At 34.0% G+C, this 18,813-nt stretch overlaps 1 protein-coding gene across 1 annotated transcript in view; it reads right to left on the bottom strand.

Annotated features, from left to right (window-relative positions):
* Positions 1 to 2,939, bottom strand: part of LOC139869258 (uncharacterized) — a 108,199-nt gene extending 105,260 nt beyond the window's left edge. Inside the window, exons 1-2 of the mRNA XM_071857575.1 lie at positions 2,341 to 2,939; positions 806 to 2,159 (exon numbers count right to left, since the gene is read on the bottom strand). Of these exons, the coding sequence (XP_071713676.1) occupies positions 806 to 2,159; positions 2,341 to 2,939 (1,953 nt within the window). The remainder of the gene's footprint in view (positions 1 to 805; positions 2,160 to 2,340) is intronic.
* Positions 2,940 to 18,813: the final 15,874 nt, after the last annotated feature.

The following is an 18,813-nucleotide window of genomic DNA, read 5'->3' on the forward strand; positions in this document are numbered from 1 at the left end:
ATAGTTTTTACAAGTTTTAACGTTCGTGAATCACCGGTCAACTTGGGTGGTCAATTGTCTATATGAAACATATTTTAATTAATCAAGTCTTAACAAGTTTGATTGCTTAACATGTTGGAAACATTTAATCATGTAAATATCAATCTCAATTAATATATATAAACATAGAAAAATTCGGGTCACTACACTGTGTTGCTCCGCGATCGTGGAGGTTTTACCCTTTGCAGCTCCGCGATCATGGAGTTTCGAGTTTCAGCTCACCATTTGAATTCAAAACGTGGGCTGCTGATTTTTATAATATATATATATATATATATATATAACATTATGTAATTATATATATATATATTATATTATATTCTTGTGCATAGTTGACTTGTAATTTTAGTTCCGTTGACTCGTACGTTGATACTCGGTTTATGTCTCGGTTCTGGATTTTCGAACGTCTTTTCTTATGCTTAGATATCTTGTACTTTGCGTTCCGTTACTTGTACTCTTATCAATATTGAGACGTTAATCATCAATAAATAGTATCATTTGGAGAGTAACTTGTACGTTTGAGCATTTTGGACGTTTTTGTCTTCAAATCTTCATTTTCGTCTTTCGTCTTCGCACTTATTTATTTAAATGATTATAACTTAAAAATAGAACAATTACAACTAAAAACTTTACATATTGGAAGAATATTTTGACTAAATATATGATCATTTGGAGCACTATCACTATCCTTTATACGATTGGTAATAATCTTACTAATAAATTTATAAATGACATTGCAACACGAAATAGGACGATAGTCGGTAACCTTTGTCGGGGTCTTTACTTTCAGCAACAAAGAAAGAATAGTATGATTTATTTCGGATAGCAACTTTCTGTTCAGAAAAAATTGCTTGACCGTGGCAGTAACATCATCCCCTACTATATCCCAAGCAGCTCGAAAAAATTCCGTTGTAAACCCATCGGGGCCTGGAGACTTATCAAGACCTAAATCAAATACAGCTCTCTTAATCTCAGCTGCATCCACCTCCCTAACCATTAATAAAGCTTTAGCCTCATCAATCTTTGTGACAAATAGATCATCTGGGCTCAAAATAGGATCAGTAGGACAAGTTGTACCAATAAAAGAATTAAAATGATTAACAAAAATATTTGGCACAGCAGCCCCTTCAACAAATTGTCCCATATCATCCTCAATAACTTGAATTCGACTTCTATGCGTTTTAGCTTTAACAACATTATAAAAATAACTAGAGTTATTGTCTCTCGCTCGTAACCATTCTATCTTTGCTTTCTGCTTTAAAAATTTTTCTTCGATAAGCACGGCTTCATTAAAATCTTTCAAAGTATTGCTTTCCACCTCACGCAAAGTAATCGAGCTATGGTCTCTATCAAGATTAATTTGGGCTAAATCAAGATCGTTACGCAACTTAACCACTCGCTCATGTAAATTACCCTTACTCCACGAAAGTTTTCGAAGAGGTTTCTTTAAAGATCTAAGCTTTTTAACAACCTGAAACATACGAACACCTTGGACCTCCACCGAACAGCCCCATTCAACCGTCTCATGAAAATCATCATGCGAAGTTACAAAGTTACTAAATTTAAACGGTTTAGGACGAGACCTCTGCAAACTGGGGAATTTTAACACAGTCGGGCTATGGTCCGAAATTCTATAAGGATGAAAAACTGCATACGCATTAGCATACTCGTGAAAAAACTCCGCATTAGCCATAATACGATCTATCTTCTTCAATACACCAGTCAAGGAGTGCGAACGTTGATTCCAAGTAAATTGAAGACCCATATGGTTAACATCCGTCATACAAAGGTGATCTACACATTCTTTAAATTCCCTCATCGCAATGGACATGGATGACGGGCCATTTGAAGAATCATCCAACGTGAGAGATGCATTAAAATCACCCATAATGACCCATGGATTATTTGCCACGAACACCTGATGTGCTCCCAATTCATTCCACAAAGATCTTCTATGAATGTAGTAATTATGCGCATATATGAATGAAACATACAACTTTAAGTCACCAACAACAGAATGAACTTGACAATGCACCACTTGATCTGACATCGCAAGCACCATAACATTAACCACATCCGGGTTCCAACCAAGAATTATACGAGTACCAGCTTTGCATAGACTGGCATTCGAAGACCAATTTCACCTAGGAAACACTTTACTACAGACATTTGTAAGTTTATTCACCTGCACATGGGACTCAAGAATAGCACAAACACTTAACTTACAATCGTTCACCACCTTAATAATCTCGTTTTGTTTGGGGACGCGATTCAAACCCCTAATATTCCACGAAGCGATACTATCCATGGGAAACTCGTTTACCGTGAGTGCTTGCCCCCTCAGAAGTTTTCGCAGCCATGAATTCTGTTGTTTCATCTACCTGTTCCTCGACATCACTGTCATTATCTTCTGCATTTATATTACCACTCTTTGGACCATGAAATAATTCATCTTCATTTAAATTATTTAGAGCAGCATATGCATTGTCAATTTGCACAACATTTTTATTATTACTTGGTCCACTAGCATCCATTTTCATGTTTTTCCTATTCTCCACATTCTGAGAATTCGTCTTAATAACTGGGCGGTAAACTAACTTTGATTTTTGTTTATTCCCACCACCCATTTTCGCATTCTGATCACCCACTTTACTCTTACCTTGTTTTTTACCAACAATATGGAATCTATCGTCCCCATGTTTAAGGTTCTCAGTAACTACAGGAATATTCCTCGGGCATTCAACATCCTTGTGACCAAACACCTTGCAACCCGAACATCTTGGAGGTTTCCATTCATATTCCACCCGTACAACACTCGTAGATTTCTCATTACCGGACAAGCTAGGCATAGCAATTCGAAGCGATTCCCTAAACTCCCTTTGAGCATCCACTTCTATCATGGCTCGTGCATTATTTGGATGACCCTACGATTCTAGACACATCGTACTCGTAAATGAATCCAACATCATGGGTCTTCCGAGCTTAGTAGCTGTCGCACTCAAACCATCTTCTGTATACCCCGCAAGTGGCACGTCATGTAACTTTACCCAAACAGGAACCTTACATAGATTCTCCTTAGTTAACGTCACGTCCGAAGACCATTTGTTTAAAATAATTGGCATCCCACGAATCATCCATGGTCCTCCCTCCATAACCTCACTCATACCCTTAGCTGAATCAAACTTGAAAAAGAAAAAACCATGTGAATTCATCATAATCTTTTCTAATCCGAACTTCTTTCACACATTCGTAGCATAGTTTTGCACTACAGGGAATGCCACTCGCTTGCCAATAAAGTAACCATATAACGTATTAATATACCTGCTAGCAGCTTCCTGAACAGAAGTAATTGGAATCTCCACATCGACATCATCGTCTAACTGAGTATCAGACTCCAATACTCTAAAATTTACTTGACATTTCACAGGTAAGACATTCAACACATTTAAATAAGAAGGCATATCTATTTTCTTACCATCAAAACCCCCTAGCCCTTTGGTGGGACTAGTAATTTTGAATCTAATCGAGGGATTTCCATTAGCCTCTTTATCATCAGAACAATCAGATGAAGTATGAACGCTACCCTCCTTCTACTCTCCATGTAAATTGACACGGCTAGGTTGTGCCGTTTCATCCACCTTAGGGTCTCACAATTTAAATTCAAGTCCTCCAACCCATCTTTCTGTTGGTCAACGATAGTATCATTCATAATCTCGACCTTCGAAGTAGCATCATCATTATTGCTATCACTATTTTCCACCTTCTCTTCTACACCAATGGTTCTGCTTCTTAAAACCCTTGAAGAAGATTGTTGCGATCCCTTCTTCTTTCCTCCTACCGATGTTTTACCCATAACCAACACCCACAAGAGAAACCATATGCGCTTGCTATTCATAAACGCCGGTGAAACAACGAGAAAAAACTGACGGGAACAAAATCGTCGTTTTCGCCCTAAGTTATCGTAGGAAACTATAATCAGTTCAACATAAACACCGCCTAAAATTCGATCGATTAATTGTATTGTATGAATTCTTTTAAACGTCGTTTTAAAGCTGTTGTTAACACATTAATTTTACATTGACATTTACATTAATTCTTGCAATCAAACTATTATATTTAAAAAAATTTGATCTTTATATAAGTAATTTTTTTGTTAAAAGGTTTTACTCGATAAATATTATTTATAAAAATAATAATAAATACAAAAAGAACAATGATCACAAACACAACTAGAGACTTCACAAACAACCAAAAAAACTAGCTAGAGTCTACACACCAAACACTTGACTAGTACCAACCAAGAACTTAGCAGTCATGAACTTGGCCGTTTCCTTCTTAGAAAGTAGAAACATTTTTACCAGCCATGAACTTGACTGTTTCCCCTTCATCAAGTTCAATATCACATAGTCCATTCACAAACTTATACTCATTATGAACACAATGAATTATGAACTTTTACTTGTTTACCCTTACTCGTCCCAACTTGACTAACCTCATTTATACCCATCTGACCTATTTTAATTCCAGCCGCAACATTTTTTCTGTGTCGGCCTATAAACAAATTTTGTTTTTTCCCATCATCCTCTTGACATGCGCACGATTTATAGGCCACCCAAGTATATCTATCTTCCGTCACATTAGGAACTTTTACAAGTATAACTCTAATCATTTTTGGGCATTGAATAATATTATGGCCAAAGACCTTACAACACGAGCACCGCAAAGGCTTCCAATTATTTTCAACAGTCACAATATCCAATGTCGAACGAACACCGTCTTTATTTGGCGTGCCTAATTCAATACTTTCCTTCAGCTCAGTTTCAGCACACACTTGAATCATCACCCGAGAAAAATTTGGTCGACCTCGTGCCTCAAAACACATGGCACTTGTATACGAATCAAGAATCATAGGGAGCCCAATCTTCTTAGCAATGATACTTATACCATCCTCCGTGAAACCTGACAGACGGACATCATAAAGAATAACCCAAATGGAAACCTTAATAAGGTCGTCTTCTTATATAAGAGATATACTCGAGGGCTACATGTTTAAAATAATTGGAATGGTCTTGGTCATCCATTGACCATTCTGCATGACATTCATCATACCCTCTTCCGTGGCATACTTGAAGAAATAGAAACCTTTTGCATCAATCATGGTTTTTATCCAAATCTCTAATGCAACATCCCAAGTAAAATAAAAGATGATTACCTGATTCAGTTCCTTACAAACAAACTGGACATCCGATATCATTTATTTCCAACCCACATCGAGAAAGGTTAAGCTCAGTTTGAAGACGATCGTGCAACTCTTCAAATATAAGTGTTTATTTTCAGTAAGCGGATGAATTTAAGGATGCATCATGTGGTCAATTTGAGCTCTTGTTTCAAAATGTAATATCTATCGTCCGCGCTAATTATCCATCTTCGATTGTGATTAAAATTAGACCAAGAAGCCTGACTTTTACTTATATAAATTTTATGAAATCAAAACCATTTAAAGGTATTATTTAAAAGGAATTTATGAAGCCAAAAATAATAAATATGCACAATTAGAAAAATTGCGATGTAAAATATAATAAAAGTTGAGATTTTTAAAGACAGCCTTTATTAATAAATTAAATTTATGCATAGACTACGTACAATGTGTAATTATCTTCAATGTTAAACAATAAGCATGTCTGAATTCCTTTAAAACGATCCTTAAAAGTGTCATTTGAAAAGTCCTACCAATTTTTTTAAAGCAAATAAAAGTCCTACAAGTTAATAGAAAAAAGTTAATGTGAAGCAAAATAAAATGTAAACTTCATATCTTTATATATTTCTATGTACATTGAAGATTTGTATCTAAAATTTAGTGTGAAATGAACATATATAAAAATTCATAATCAAAGTTAAAAATTTTTATATGAAACAAAAAGAGAAAATTCAGAAATAAAAAAAACTGAAAACGTGCTTGAACACCTTATTGGGCTTCAACACTTCGAATGATTTTTAGATACCATTTGGGCCTGCACATTTTAATGGACCTTCGATAAATATTTCTTACAGATATGAATGGTTAAGGACCGCATATGAATCGAGCTAATCTCATATCAATATCTATATCCATTTATGTTTGTATCCGCATTCATATCATTTAAATATAATTCGGTCATACATATCTAAATCTGTTGGATTAAGCGGGTTAACGAATATTTGTTGGATATTAATTTTGCTTTTAAAAGATATTTCTATTACTAAATGAAATTATCAAAATCTTTTCAACATGTATAAATATAATGTATCTAATAAAATTTACACACACAAACGTGTAACTGTTGTCGTCAACTGAGCACATGATTTGAGCTACTTTCAATTGTTATTATAGTTTATTAAAACTAATATGTGCATTTTGATTTGTTAGATGTCGATAATTATATCACACAAACAACATGCTTCATCATATTGTACTTTTAAAAAAACCAAAATACATCAATTTATCTTAAGTTATCAATTTAGGATTTCAACAAATAACCAGATTATCAGATATTCAAAAGCGATTTTACATGGAATACCCCTAAATATAACTCAAGCCCCAACTGATTGAAAAAGAAAGTTGTAAAACTAGATTTTAATCGGAAATTAGAGAAAAGGGTGCTGGAGATAGAGATTGTGTTCTCGTTCGTTCTTACCGTCACAGCTTAGGGACCAAACGATTAAGTGTAAGTGGTGTTGCTATTGCGATGTCTAGCAATATGGTTTGTGGCAGTGATGGTGTTGGCGGTGGAGGCGCTGCCGGCCGTCAGTCGCGTTGGACGTGATTATTTTGGGAGCTATGGAGGTTATTAATCTAGAAGAAGGGTGTGTAAGTAATTATTTTGGGTATAAAAAGTGTGTTACCTTAATTGTCATTTAGGCTAGTTAAACGGCGTAAATCGACGCTTCTTGTAGTATATAAGGGTAATTATATAACATTTTATAGGAATCCTACAGCGACCCTTGATAAAATATTGAGAGATATTTACGTTATAAAAACAATGTGACTTGAGGTTATAAGCTAATTAGATCATTCTAGCTCTGTAGTTAAGCATGTCTGAGTATAAACTGTTTGTATTAAAGTTGGTATTTGTATTTTATTCAAATAATATAATAAAATAAATAGACATATTCGCTCGTGACTCCACTCCACGTTCCGCACTCGCTATGCCGATAGGTGTAATACAGAATCAAAAAAGCTACAGAACTAACTAATGTAAACAGATTTACACTTGTTCATAATGGTGCACATTAAAAAAGTTATGTATTTGCGCACAAAAATACACTTGTGCCCATTAAAAAAGTTCTGTATTGTATTGTACTTTGTGATGATTATGTGTTTTAATTTGTTTTAATGATTGTAGTTTAGTGTATTGGTGTTTAAGTAGTTGGTGTCTTAAGAAGTAGATAGAATAAGTTCGACGTAACTGTGATGATAAGCAGATAATCAAAGTACAAATAACACAACCATTGAAACAAATTAAAGCACCATGTTTATGCTTCATGTGATCACAACACTAATTGGATTCAGATTTTACCCATTGAGGCTATGTGATCTTTCATATAAATTCGGTTTATGGTTTTTAGAACTGCATGTCATAAAGGCTTCAAAATGACTCCATCAATTTTAATTGAAGTCAAATGAAATTTCAGAGAAAATTCATTCGTGATTAAGAAAGAGACGTCAACAACAGTAACGTTTACCTTCTCCTCTATAGCAGCAGACCACCTTACTATGGTAAGGTAAGACGTTGCGATTTTTTTAGAATATATCGAATTATGTCCATTAACAAACGTTTGTTGTACGAGTTTATTAATATTTCACCCAAGTGATTAAAGAAGGCGAATGGGTTACAGTCGATGGCTTTATAGCTGAAGTTATATTGGGTGAACTATTAGAAAATAATTATCCACACATTGTGGGATTAATCTCATTGATATTTATAGTACATACAAGATTTGGACAAAAAGATAAATTACATAAATATGGAAACTATATCAATACAATATTTACCCCTAACTTGCTCTCTAAGTATAACTTGTTCTTCAAGTATACATACTTTTAACATGGTCCCTAAGTAATACGTTTATACCTCTAATACCCCCCTCAAGCGAAGAGGTGAGAAACCAACTCGAGCTTGGTGCGAAAAGACTTGACCAACGGACAATGCAAGCTATTGATAATGCTTCTTTTAAGGTTGTCTAACTTCACGAGTGGTGTGCAAATTGAGCACGTCAGACGGTGCTTCTTCCAAGGTTATCCTAACGACACACGTGGTGGACAAAACTGAGCACGATAAAAAATAAAATAGAGAAGATGCTATTACTTTATTTTATTTTATTTTTGAGAAAAGAAATTTAAGAAAGTTTGAAGAATAAGAATAAGAAGTTAGATGTGTCGGCGTTGTAAAGAGACGGCGGCACAGAGATAGCCTGACTCGGTCTCGATGTAGCGACGGCGGCACACACATGGGGCCTGACTCGAACTCGCTGTAGAGATGGCGGCACATACATAGGGTCCTGACTCGATCTCTGGAAAAAAATCCGCTCGACAAAAAAGAATAAGTGTACGATCATGGCTATGATTGCTCAATGATCGGGTGGAGAATTGATAGTCATTACAATATTAAGAAAAAGTTTAATGGTAATCGCCAAAAAGAAAGGGAGAAAGAAATTATTAATAAATTGTGATAACCACTTCTAATTATTGTCGAAAACAGAAGCAAATATGCGTTTAATATAAGAGGTGTCTTCATGTGCGAATGTGGAGTAAATAAGTTAGTTTGTTTCAACAGTAAGATATAGATATAGGAAGAAGAAGAACAAGAATTTTTAGCATGGTAATACCAAGGACATGTGGCGATTAGTAAGAGAAAAACTTAACATTACTCGACGGTGGAATAATTCAAAGAGAAGAAAAGAATAGAACCAATACTCGTCGATAAGAAAATAAGAATAATTGTTGTAGCGGCAGTAAGATTTAAAAAGAAAATAACATAAGAGATTTTAAAGATTATAGATTTGAGGGTTTATGATCGATTAGGCTGATACCATATTAGAAAATAATTCTTCACACATTGTGGGATTGATCTCATTGATATTTATAGTACATACAAGACTTGGACAAAAAGATAAATTACATAAATATGGAAACTATATCTATACAATATTTACTCCTAACTTGCTCTCTAAGTATAACTTGTTCTTTGGTCCCTAAGTAATATGTTTATACCTCTAATATGAATGATCACTGGCTCCACTTGCTATGAGGAGTGACTTGGTAGCATTCATGGCTTGGTCATCCAGATTTATCTTTGACTGTATTGATAACATTGATACAGAGCATCCTTCTATGCTTTGATTTTGCTTACAACTTCCAAGAAATTTATATTTTGCTATATGGTTGAAGACTTATATCGTTAATGGTTACTTATTTGATTGGTTATTTGGAAAGCAAATGAATATATTTTAATTGTTTTCTAGCTTGCTTTTCATTTCATTCATACATCCAGGTACTCTTTACCGCTCTGTTTATCTTTTAAATCACTCATAATATGTTAATGCTAATAAAGCGTCACAACATAAGTATCATGAAGAGTGGAAGTGATTGATATTGCTATGAAATAATTGGTTATGACCCGTTTATGTGTTGATTTGAGTTACACCGTCTCTGAAGGTCATTTGAGGAATTTCTATAAGAAAAATGATAATTGAATATATCAACATTAAATTGGTCAGAACCAATTCTAACAAATACTTAGAAGTTTTTTTTTTTTTTTTACATAAAACTTCGTTTTAACCAATTATAACCATCCGAAGATGTCAAATGGGTATAACACTTATAATTGGTTCAAATGTGAATAAAGATTAAAAGTTCACTTGATTATCCGATGATCAAATGTGGTCAAATAGGACTTTCCATGGTTGTAATTATTCGTCCATATACTTTGGAAAGTTGTGCTAAGTGGATTTTATTGCAAATAATACGCTTTTTTATTTTAAAGTTGCGACGTTGAATTTAGTCTATACTGGATTATTGATGTTGATGTTACTATGTATATAGTGTACCGATGTAGGTACGCGAAGGAAGTTGTCGGTTCAATATTGGCCAAATGTCTTGCTAGGAGGCCAAAGACGTTGGAACATGTACACATTGTGTTTATCCTTTGGGTGGAGTTTCAGGCTATGGATATCAAACATGAGGGGATGTGATATTTCCAACATTGCTTTTACTTGTTCCAACATAATTTCATACTTTCTTCCTTAAATACCCCTCAATGAATTATAATAAAAAGTTATAAATAATTTGTGTAAGTCTTTCATTAAGGGCAATTTAGACAATTACGGTGGAACAAGTAAAATCAATGTTGGAAATATCACCTCCCATCAAGCATGCATTAACATATGGACATTCATTCTTCTTAGGTTAGCATTATCTAAATTCTTGCTTTTAACTAATTACCTTTGAGGAGTTACCATATGTAATTGTCCCTGGCTGTAAAGACAAGCACTACACTAAATTCATTTTCATCTACAACTCTAATGTGTTCAAATTAAAGGTACAAAACAACTCTGAAAATTGAGCTATACTACTGTTGAAATGATCCTTTTTGCTGAATTTCGATTTAGACTAGCTTTTAAATATTTTTTTTTTTTTTTTTTTTTTTTTTTATATGGGATCGTGTATCTAGGGAGGTAATCTAATCATATTTTGAAATTTAGCTCCCTAATGATTCAGATCTGTATTGGTAAAATGGGCCGTTTGAGTGTGTAGGTTAATGGATCAAAAGGGATTATTTTTTTCAAAAGGGATTATTTTTTAGTATGGATCCAAACGAGCAGGGTTAGGTAAGTTTTGACAAATTTACGCTTCTATTTTGATTCTTTCTGTTGGGAAATTACGGCCTCACTAATTCCCACCACCCAGCCCAACAATAATAGTAAAGAAATAAGAACAATACACAACACAAGATTTAACGTGGAAACTCCAAAACAGAAGAAAAACCACCGGCCCCCAAAGAGAGAAATACACTATATCACAAATTGTTACAATGATATAGACGACTCTCTTAAGCCAACTACACTCTCCAAAATATTTAACTAATACAACTCTCAAACAAGGGTAAGAAAGAAAGAAATAATCAAATACTTAAAGTGTATTGATTGGTGCGATTTGGAATGAAGACTTAGCCCCTCTTATATAACCAAGTCACTCACCCCTCACATCTTCCTCCCACCAATGTGGGATAAACATATCTTCTACTAGCCAAAATAAACCAACAAATCTCCACCTTTTGGATAGAAGAAGATAACCATGCTTCCACATTGCAAGGATAACCGATGTAGACGCTTCCTCGACGACAACTTCAAGATCCTCATCTTCATGCCGTTGACATTATCTCCCAAGAGACAAAACTTGCATCTTTATCGAACATTGTCTAAACCGACAATCATTGTCATCACAGACAATCATAACTCTTAACAAGAATTATCATACTCCACCATTAAGAGTATAGCACTTAGAATATCACATTCCAAGCATTTCACCTCGGCACATGTTGTTGAACAACCAGCTGAAACTTTATGGTGCAACTTCCTGTTTGGCTTTCCCTGGAAGTTTCATCAGCTACAACATCAGTTTCCACCACACAACCTGCATCAACGCCAAACCAATGCCCATGTGTAATTGTGGAACCGCTAACGAACATCCATTTCCACGGTGGCGCGGACACACCATGAGGATGACGTGACTTCAGAGGAATTCGTCACTCTCCGTAACAACGGAGACAATGTTAGCGTCTTTGGAGCCATTTGCCGGATTAGCTCCACCGGGACAATTAACCCTTACATGTCCAGTCTTCCCGCACTTCCAGCATGTCAGATTCTTTCTAGAGTTTCTCTTCTGCCTATCCGAACACAACACTATCGTATCTCCTGATGACGAGACCCCGTTACCTTCCAGTCTTTTCTCCTCGGATAGGAGCTTGCTAGTAACGTCTTCAAACTTCGGAGTTTTCTTCCCATACATCAAAATAGGTTTCATGTGTTCATAAGACGATGATAAAGATAATATCAACCTCAAAGCTTTATCTTCATCATCCGTTTTAACTCCAATAGCCTCCAGTTCTGAAACAATACCGTTAAGAATACTTAGATGATCTGAAATCTTTGAACCCCCATCCATACGCAGAGTATGAAATTGTTCTTTAAGACACAACCGATTTGAGATGCCCTTGCCCTGGTACAACTGCTCTAGTTTAACCCAAAGCTCCTTTGCCGTTGATAACCCGTGCACATATGCAAGCACGTTCTTTGCAAGACACAAACGAATCGCACTTGCTGCCCTCAAATCCATATCATCCCATTCTTCTTCATCGAACTTACTGCTAGAATCACTGCCAGGAACAAGGGTGAGTTTACCCTTCAAAGCCTTGTGTAAACCGGACTGAATCAACACATCCTTGACTTGAACCTGCCATAAGCCAAAATTGATCATCCCATCAAATTTCTCTACATCAAACCTCATTGGACTGAACTTCGACATCGTATCCGTATCCTATAGACAACACTTTCTCTGATTTTGCTCACGTTTCGAATAGCCAAAAGATGTAGCAGGTAGCCAGGACCCTTTAAATCGGAAATCCACAACTCGCCACTAACAAATCCAACTATTACTACGAATCAGAAAAAATATTGTCTAACCAGATACCCTATACGATCAATAGAACTCGTTTCTGATGTGGACGATCCACTCCCGTGGCAACCACAGAGCATACGCCGACTCCTATAACCGAGACCCCCGTCAAACCTGACGCTCTGATACCAGTTGTTGGGAAATTACGGCCTCACTAATTCCCACCACCCAGCCCAACAATAATAGTAAAGAAATAAGAACAATACACAACACAAGATTTAATGTGGAAACTCCAAAACAGGAGAAAAACCACCGGCCCCCAAAGAGAGAAATACACTATATCACAAATTGTTACAATGATATAGACGACTCTCTTAAGCCAACTACACTCTCCAAAATATTTAACTAATACAACTCTCAAACAAGGGTAAGAAAGAAAGAAATAATCAAATACTTAAAGTGTATTGATTGGTGAGATTTGGAATGAAGACTTAGCCCCTCTTATATAACCAAGTCACTCACCCCTCACATCTTCCTCCCACCAATGTGGGATAAACATATCTTCTACTAGCCAAAATAAACCAATACTTTCAACTCCATAACAATTATTTTAAAGTATGCAGTTTAAATGTCAACTTGGTTAAGGTCAAAGGTGACGATCTTCAATTCTTTTGACTGTCCTATGTTGTAGTTTTAGGAAATGGAAACGAAATCTTAGTCTCAACAAAACAAACTCACTGCCCCCGCAACAAACAGGTAAACCTCATACACAAAAACCACTAATATTATGTTATATAGACAAATATCAAAACTAATGATACATGATCGGTCATTATTTGTACTTAAAAGCAATAAAATTGTCCGTGTTTAGAGTTATTTTGATATAGTTTCGTGGATTTTAGGTTTTGTGGAGATTTGAAGCATAAAGATGCTAAAGACGAAGAAAAGTGGCAGAAATAGGGAAGACCGCAAATTGCTCTACTGACACTGCAATTTTCGGTGGGTCGATTTGCTAACAGAACAAGTTTGGATTGCGGTGAGTTTTTATTAGATATAGGCTTGTATAATATTACATATAGACGTGTATATATTAGTTGTAGATAAGCTCACTAAACTGTACAAGATATTATCTATAAATAGCATGATCCTGGAGATCAATTCCACAATTATGGGCTTGTACAGGATCCTGGAGAACAAGTCAAGATTAAGAAGGTGCTCTTCAAGCAACTTCAACAAATCTTCATGTTTATCATCCTCAACATGAGTGGCTAGTCTCCTTTACTTTATTCCTTTCATGAACGATTAGTATATGTATTATTCATTCAAGTTTTGTGTGATTTGCAATATTGTAATGCTTAAGTCTTTTGTATTATGAAAATTGTGAATTGATCAAATTTTATTTGATGCAAGTTGATTATTATTGATTATTACAAGACCATTATTGTTGCTTAACATATTATGCTAATTAATCCATCTTAGTGCTAATTAGTTAAGGATAAATACAAGTGTGTAAGTGCCATAATCGTACCCAAGATAATCACTTTATGGAAACTCAACAGCTCTTGTGTATGAGATTTGAGTAGAACTTGATAGCACATAACTTGTTTGATGTATGCATGTCTAATCGAGATTGAAAAGGAGTAAAAGCTTTTTAATTATTGTTTACAAATCTTGTTCTTTGTTTAGTTGTTTACAATCTCTACTCAAGTTTACAATTGCTTTGTTTTATTGTCCAAATAGTCATTCATATAGTTAATCTTAGCTAATTACAAAATCAAATCCTGAGAATCGCTTGTTTTTATCACTACTTTCCGTGGAACGAATCCTATTTACCCTAGTTAAGTTAAAGTGATTGGATCATTTTTGGTTGGTCCTTCTAACACCGATCAATACCAAATGATAAGAAGAGCCAAAAGATAGAAGGAACACTTGCCTCTTCCCAACCCATTTTTTCCCCTTTGTAATGCAAGTGTAAATTTAATAATTGATAAACGAATGATATATATATATATATATATATATATATATATATATATATATATATATATATATATATATATATATATATATATATATGTATATTAGAGGGATCAAATGAGAACTTTTTTTGTGTGAGAACCCTAAGAACTCAAAAATACACTGAAATTCGAGCAAAAAGAGAAATTCGAGCAAAAAAGTGAAATTTGAGCAAAAATGGGACACGGGTGAACAACAAAAAGCAATTCGAGCAAACAATGGGACAAAGGCGAACAAAAAAAGTGATATTCGAACAAAAAAAATGGCGGGTGAACAATTTTGTGTTCTACATTTTTGATAGTCGAACAAAAAAATGTAGAACACACGGGTAGTCGAACAAAAATACTGATATTCAAACAAAAATGTGTTCTACATTTTGAAATTCGAAAAAAAAAATTGCTCGACTATGAATTTTTTTTGTTCGTGTGACGACCCGGAAATTTCCGAACAAATTTAAACTTGATCTTTATATGTTTCCAACACGATAAGCAATGTCTGTAATGTTGAAATCTCAAAAACTTTGAATTATGTTCATATGACCAATTACCCTTCGACTATTCTCGACGATTCACGAGCCATTAAACAAATATAATTATATATGTATATGTGTATATATATTATAACTTGAAACGTAAACAAAATATTAGATTTAATACTTTACATGATTGTATCTGTTTCAAAATATTTATCGATGGAATTAGAAGATAAGATCAAATGATTGAATTATCAGATACATTGAATTATGATTACAAGTCTCTGTTGAGAGGTCCACTATGATTTGAGAAAATCTATTCCTTTAAACCATATTCAGAAAATGGTAAAGTGATTTACAAGTAAGAACAAAAGTGTCATTAACAAGGATTAGACAAAAGTTAGTGGAAGACTAAAGTTAATAAAAATGATTTAGTTACAAGTGTACGAAAACGTTTACGATATAATTAAACTTGATTAGTAAAATATTCTTGTTTAAATAAAGTAAAATTAGAATATTTATGATTGAATATATAAATAACTTGCAATGTGTAATTAGACCGTGTTCATTAAAAATATATATTGTTTTCAAATTAGTTAAGTATGCAGTAGTAAACCTCGCTTAGTGATACGATTGATAATTAAAACATTAATACATAAATGAATTGTATCTATTTAAATTTTAAAATAAAAATGTTACGTGTTATAATATTTTTCTAAACGAAATAAAAATTAACTTTGAAATATAAATGGTTTTGAAAAACTAAATGTTATATTATTAAGTAAATATTTTAAGTACAAATTTATATTTCTAAATGAAAATATATGTATATATATTTGAACTTTGTCATAAAACGTCCTGATTTAAACAAACATACTTGGGTAAACAACGAGCCATTGATTTATAGAAGCAAATGACCACAACGCTCAATTTTTATAAGTTACATTTATTTTAAGATAATTTGTTGATGAGTAAGTCAAATTATTAATAAGGGTACACGTCGCGTAACGTAAAACGCTAGTTTTCTAAACGTACGAAAGTTCGAGAAACCGGAAAAGACACATGAGTCGAGTGTCGACGTCCGTGTCATTTGTGTAAAAATTACATTTTTACCATGAACGTAAATATAATATAATATATAAGTAATGATATAAATTAAATAAATATATATTAAATAAATATATAAGTGTCGGCAGCCCTGGAAGTGTTGGATACCAGCTGGAAAACGATCCCATACGATCGCATGGGAATCACCTTACACAACCATGCGATCGCATTGTGACGACCCGAAAATTTCCGACCAAATTTAAACTTAAATCTTATATGATTTCGACAAGATAAGCAAAGTCTGTAATGTTGAATATTAAAATTTGTAAATTATTTTCATGTAATCATTTACCTTTGGACTGTACCCGACTATTCACGAAAAATTAATTGTAAATAGATATGTGTGTTTGTATAAATAATAATTCAAAATATAATTTGAAGTATTATATGTTGTTGTTATTAAAAAAATTAATAAAATAAAAATAGGATATTATAATAGTTATTATTTAAAATATATCTATATATATAAAGTATATTAAAAATAAATATTAAATGATTATAATACTCGTTTGATGTTCCGATTGTTATAAGCAAATTAAATTCAAACTTATGTAATTTTAAAATAAAAGGTGATCCGAAATTGAGTTATATAAGTTATAGGCTTATTAAAATTATATTGAGGATCTAATTATTTAATCTTAACACTTTTTATATTTTACCCATAAATGAGATGGACAGTTGATGTAATTTTTATTTATTAAATTAGTGACTGAATTTTATGTCATAATGATTGAAATAATTAAATAAAATTAATATAAAAAAATTGAGATTTTTAGGAACACTTTTATATTTTTATTGTTTAGCAATGGACACGATATATAACCCCATGATAAGTGTCGGCAGTGTATAATAGCTATTTGATCTGTGAAGTTGAAATTAACAAACAACTTACTGTTTGTTTCTGTTTCTTTATCTAACCAATATCTCTACATATATATCTATATAACTTATACACATAGAATAGAGGAGAGAAATCACACACACACCACACTACTTAATCATCTTCCCCGTCAACAATCACTCCCGGCTATCACCAACCAACCATCGTCTTTCACCACAATCACCTTGATATACCATTGATCACCCCTAACCAATCCACCACTTTCAATTAATATTCATGCTTGATAGCCTTACCACAACCCACCATATTAACATCTTTTTCGCTGCAGTTTTACAGTCAAGGAACCCACCCAAAAACCTCATAATCTACTGCTACTTATATTTTTTTTATTATTATTTGCTGTTCAAACAGCCATCACCACCAATGTTAACTTCTATCCCTTTCTATTTCTCTACTATGATCAACCAAACTCTACTACTATTAAAATCACCATCGGCTCACACCATAGAAGACACCATCATTTAACCACCACCACCTTCATCACCTCCGGTGAACATCAAAACAACCCATCAACCGAACGAACCTTCACTTTACCACCACCTTCACACTATCACCATTTCATAAAACCATCACCCATCACCAACGAGACCATCTTAAAACTCATCACCTTCGATCACAACTTCAACAAATCCACGAACCACCATTCAGGTCATTGTTTTGACCAAGAATCATCACTAGCGTAAACCATAAACGACCACTTGCAACACCACCACAAACCGACCTTCTATCCTCGTTTTCCTGTTTATGTTGTAAACAAACAACCTTGCAACCACTACTACATGTTTTCTTTTGGTTTCCAGAACAACCTCGAACCACCATCATTTTCTTATTAATTGTTTCTCTCGCGAACAAGAACCCAAAACCACAACCACCACGGTTACCACCTTCTCTTCTTTCTTCGCCATCATCAGCGTGTTTTACTATTGTTACCCATCGATTTCGTTTCTGTTTCAGCTGCAAATAAACTGCAGCTGCTATAAGCTTCTGCCACGCTTGTACTTCTGCTATCCATCTAATTCTGCTCGAGATCACAGCCCAGAATTTTACGGTTCTTTTTTTTCCTGTTTTCTACATCAGTTTCTATTATTCCTTTATATCAAGGATCAAGGCATTAAATAATGAAAATAGATAAAGTAGGAAAGGTGAAATGGACGTGCAAGTTGTTAGTGCAGCTATTTTTTTTTAGCCGAAAGTACCAACTATAACTTCCACTTGATGTTTAAAATAAAGATTAGGATATTGAATAATTGATGATGACGTGCATGATGTGCAAAGAAAGAGAGTAGGGAATATACATTTGACTAATATTGTTATTCATTAAGTTGAGGAGGAGTTAGACGAGCCAAGGATACCACACATATCCATTTTAATTGTTACCGGGTCATAAATGGGCTAAAAAGATTGTTGGGCCGAGATAATATATAAATTTCACTTGGGCCGTGAACCTTCTTTCAGTCATTGGGCCGAGAATGTATAAATGACTACTAGGTTCAGTCTCTAATTAAGGCATGTGATGAACTAGCTGTATATATAGTTAAGGGAGATTAGCCATGATGAAATTGATAATTAAAAGTTGATGATAAATTAAATGACGATGGTTATGATGGTGAGTGAGGATGAACACAA

This window comes from Rutidosis leptorrhynchoides, chromosome 9 (genome assembly GCF_046630445.1).
Source record: "Rutidosis leptorrhynchoides isolate AG116_Rl617_1_P2 chromosome 9, CSIRO_AGI_Rlap_v1, whole genome shotgun sequence".
In the NCBI taxonomy this organism is placed as follows: domain Eukaryota; kingdom Viridiplantae; phylum Streptophyta; class Magnoliopsida; order Asterales; family Asteraceae; genus Rutidosis; species Rutidosis leptorrhynchoides.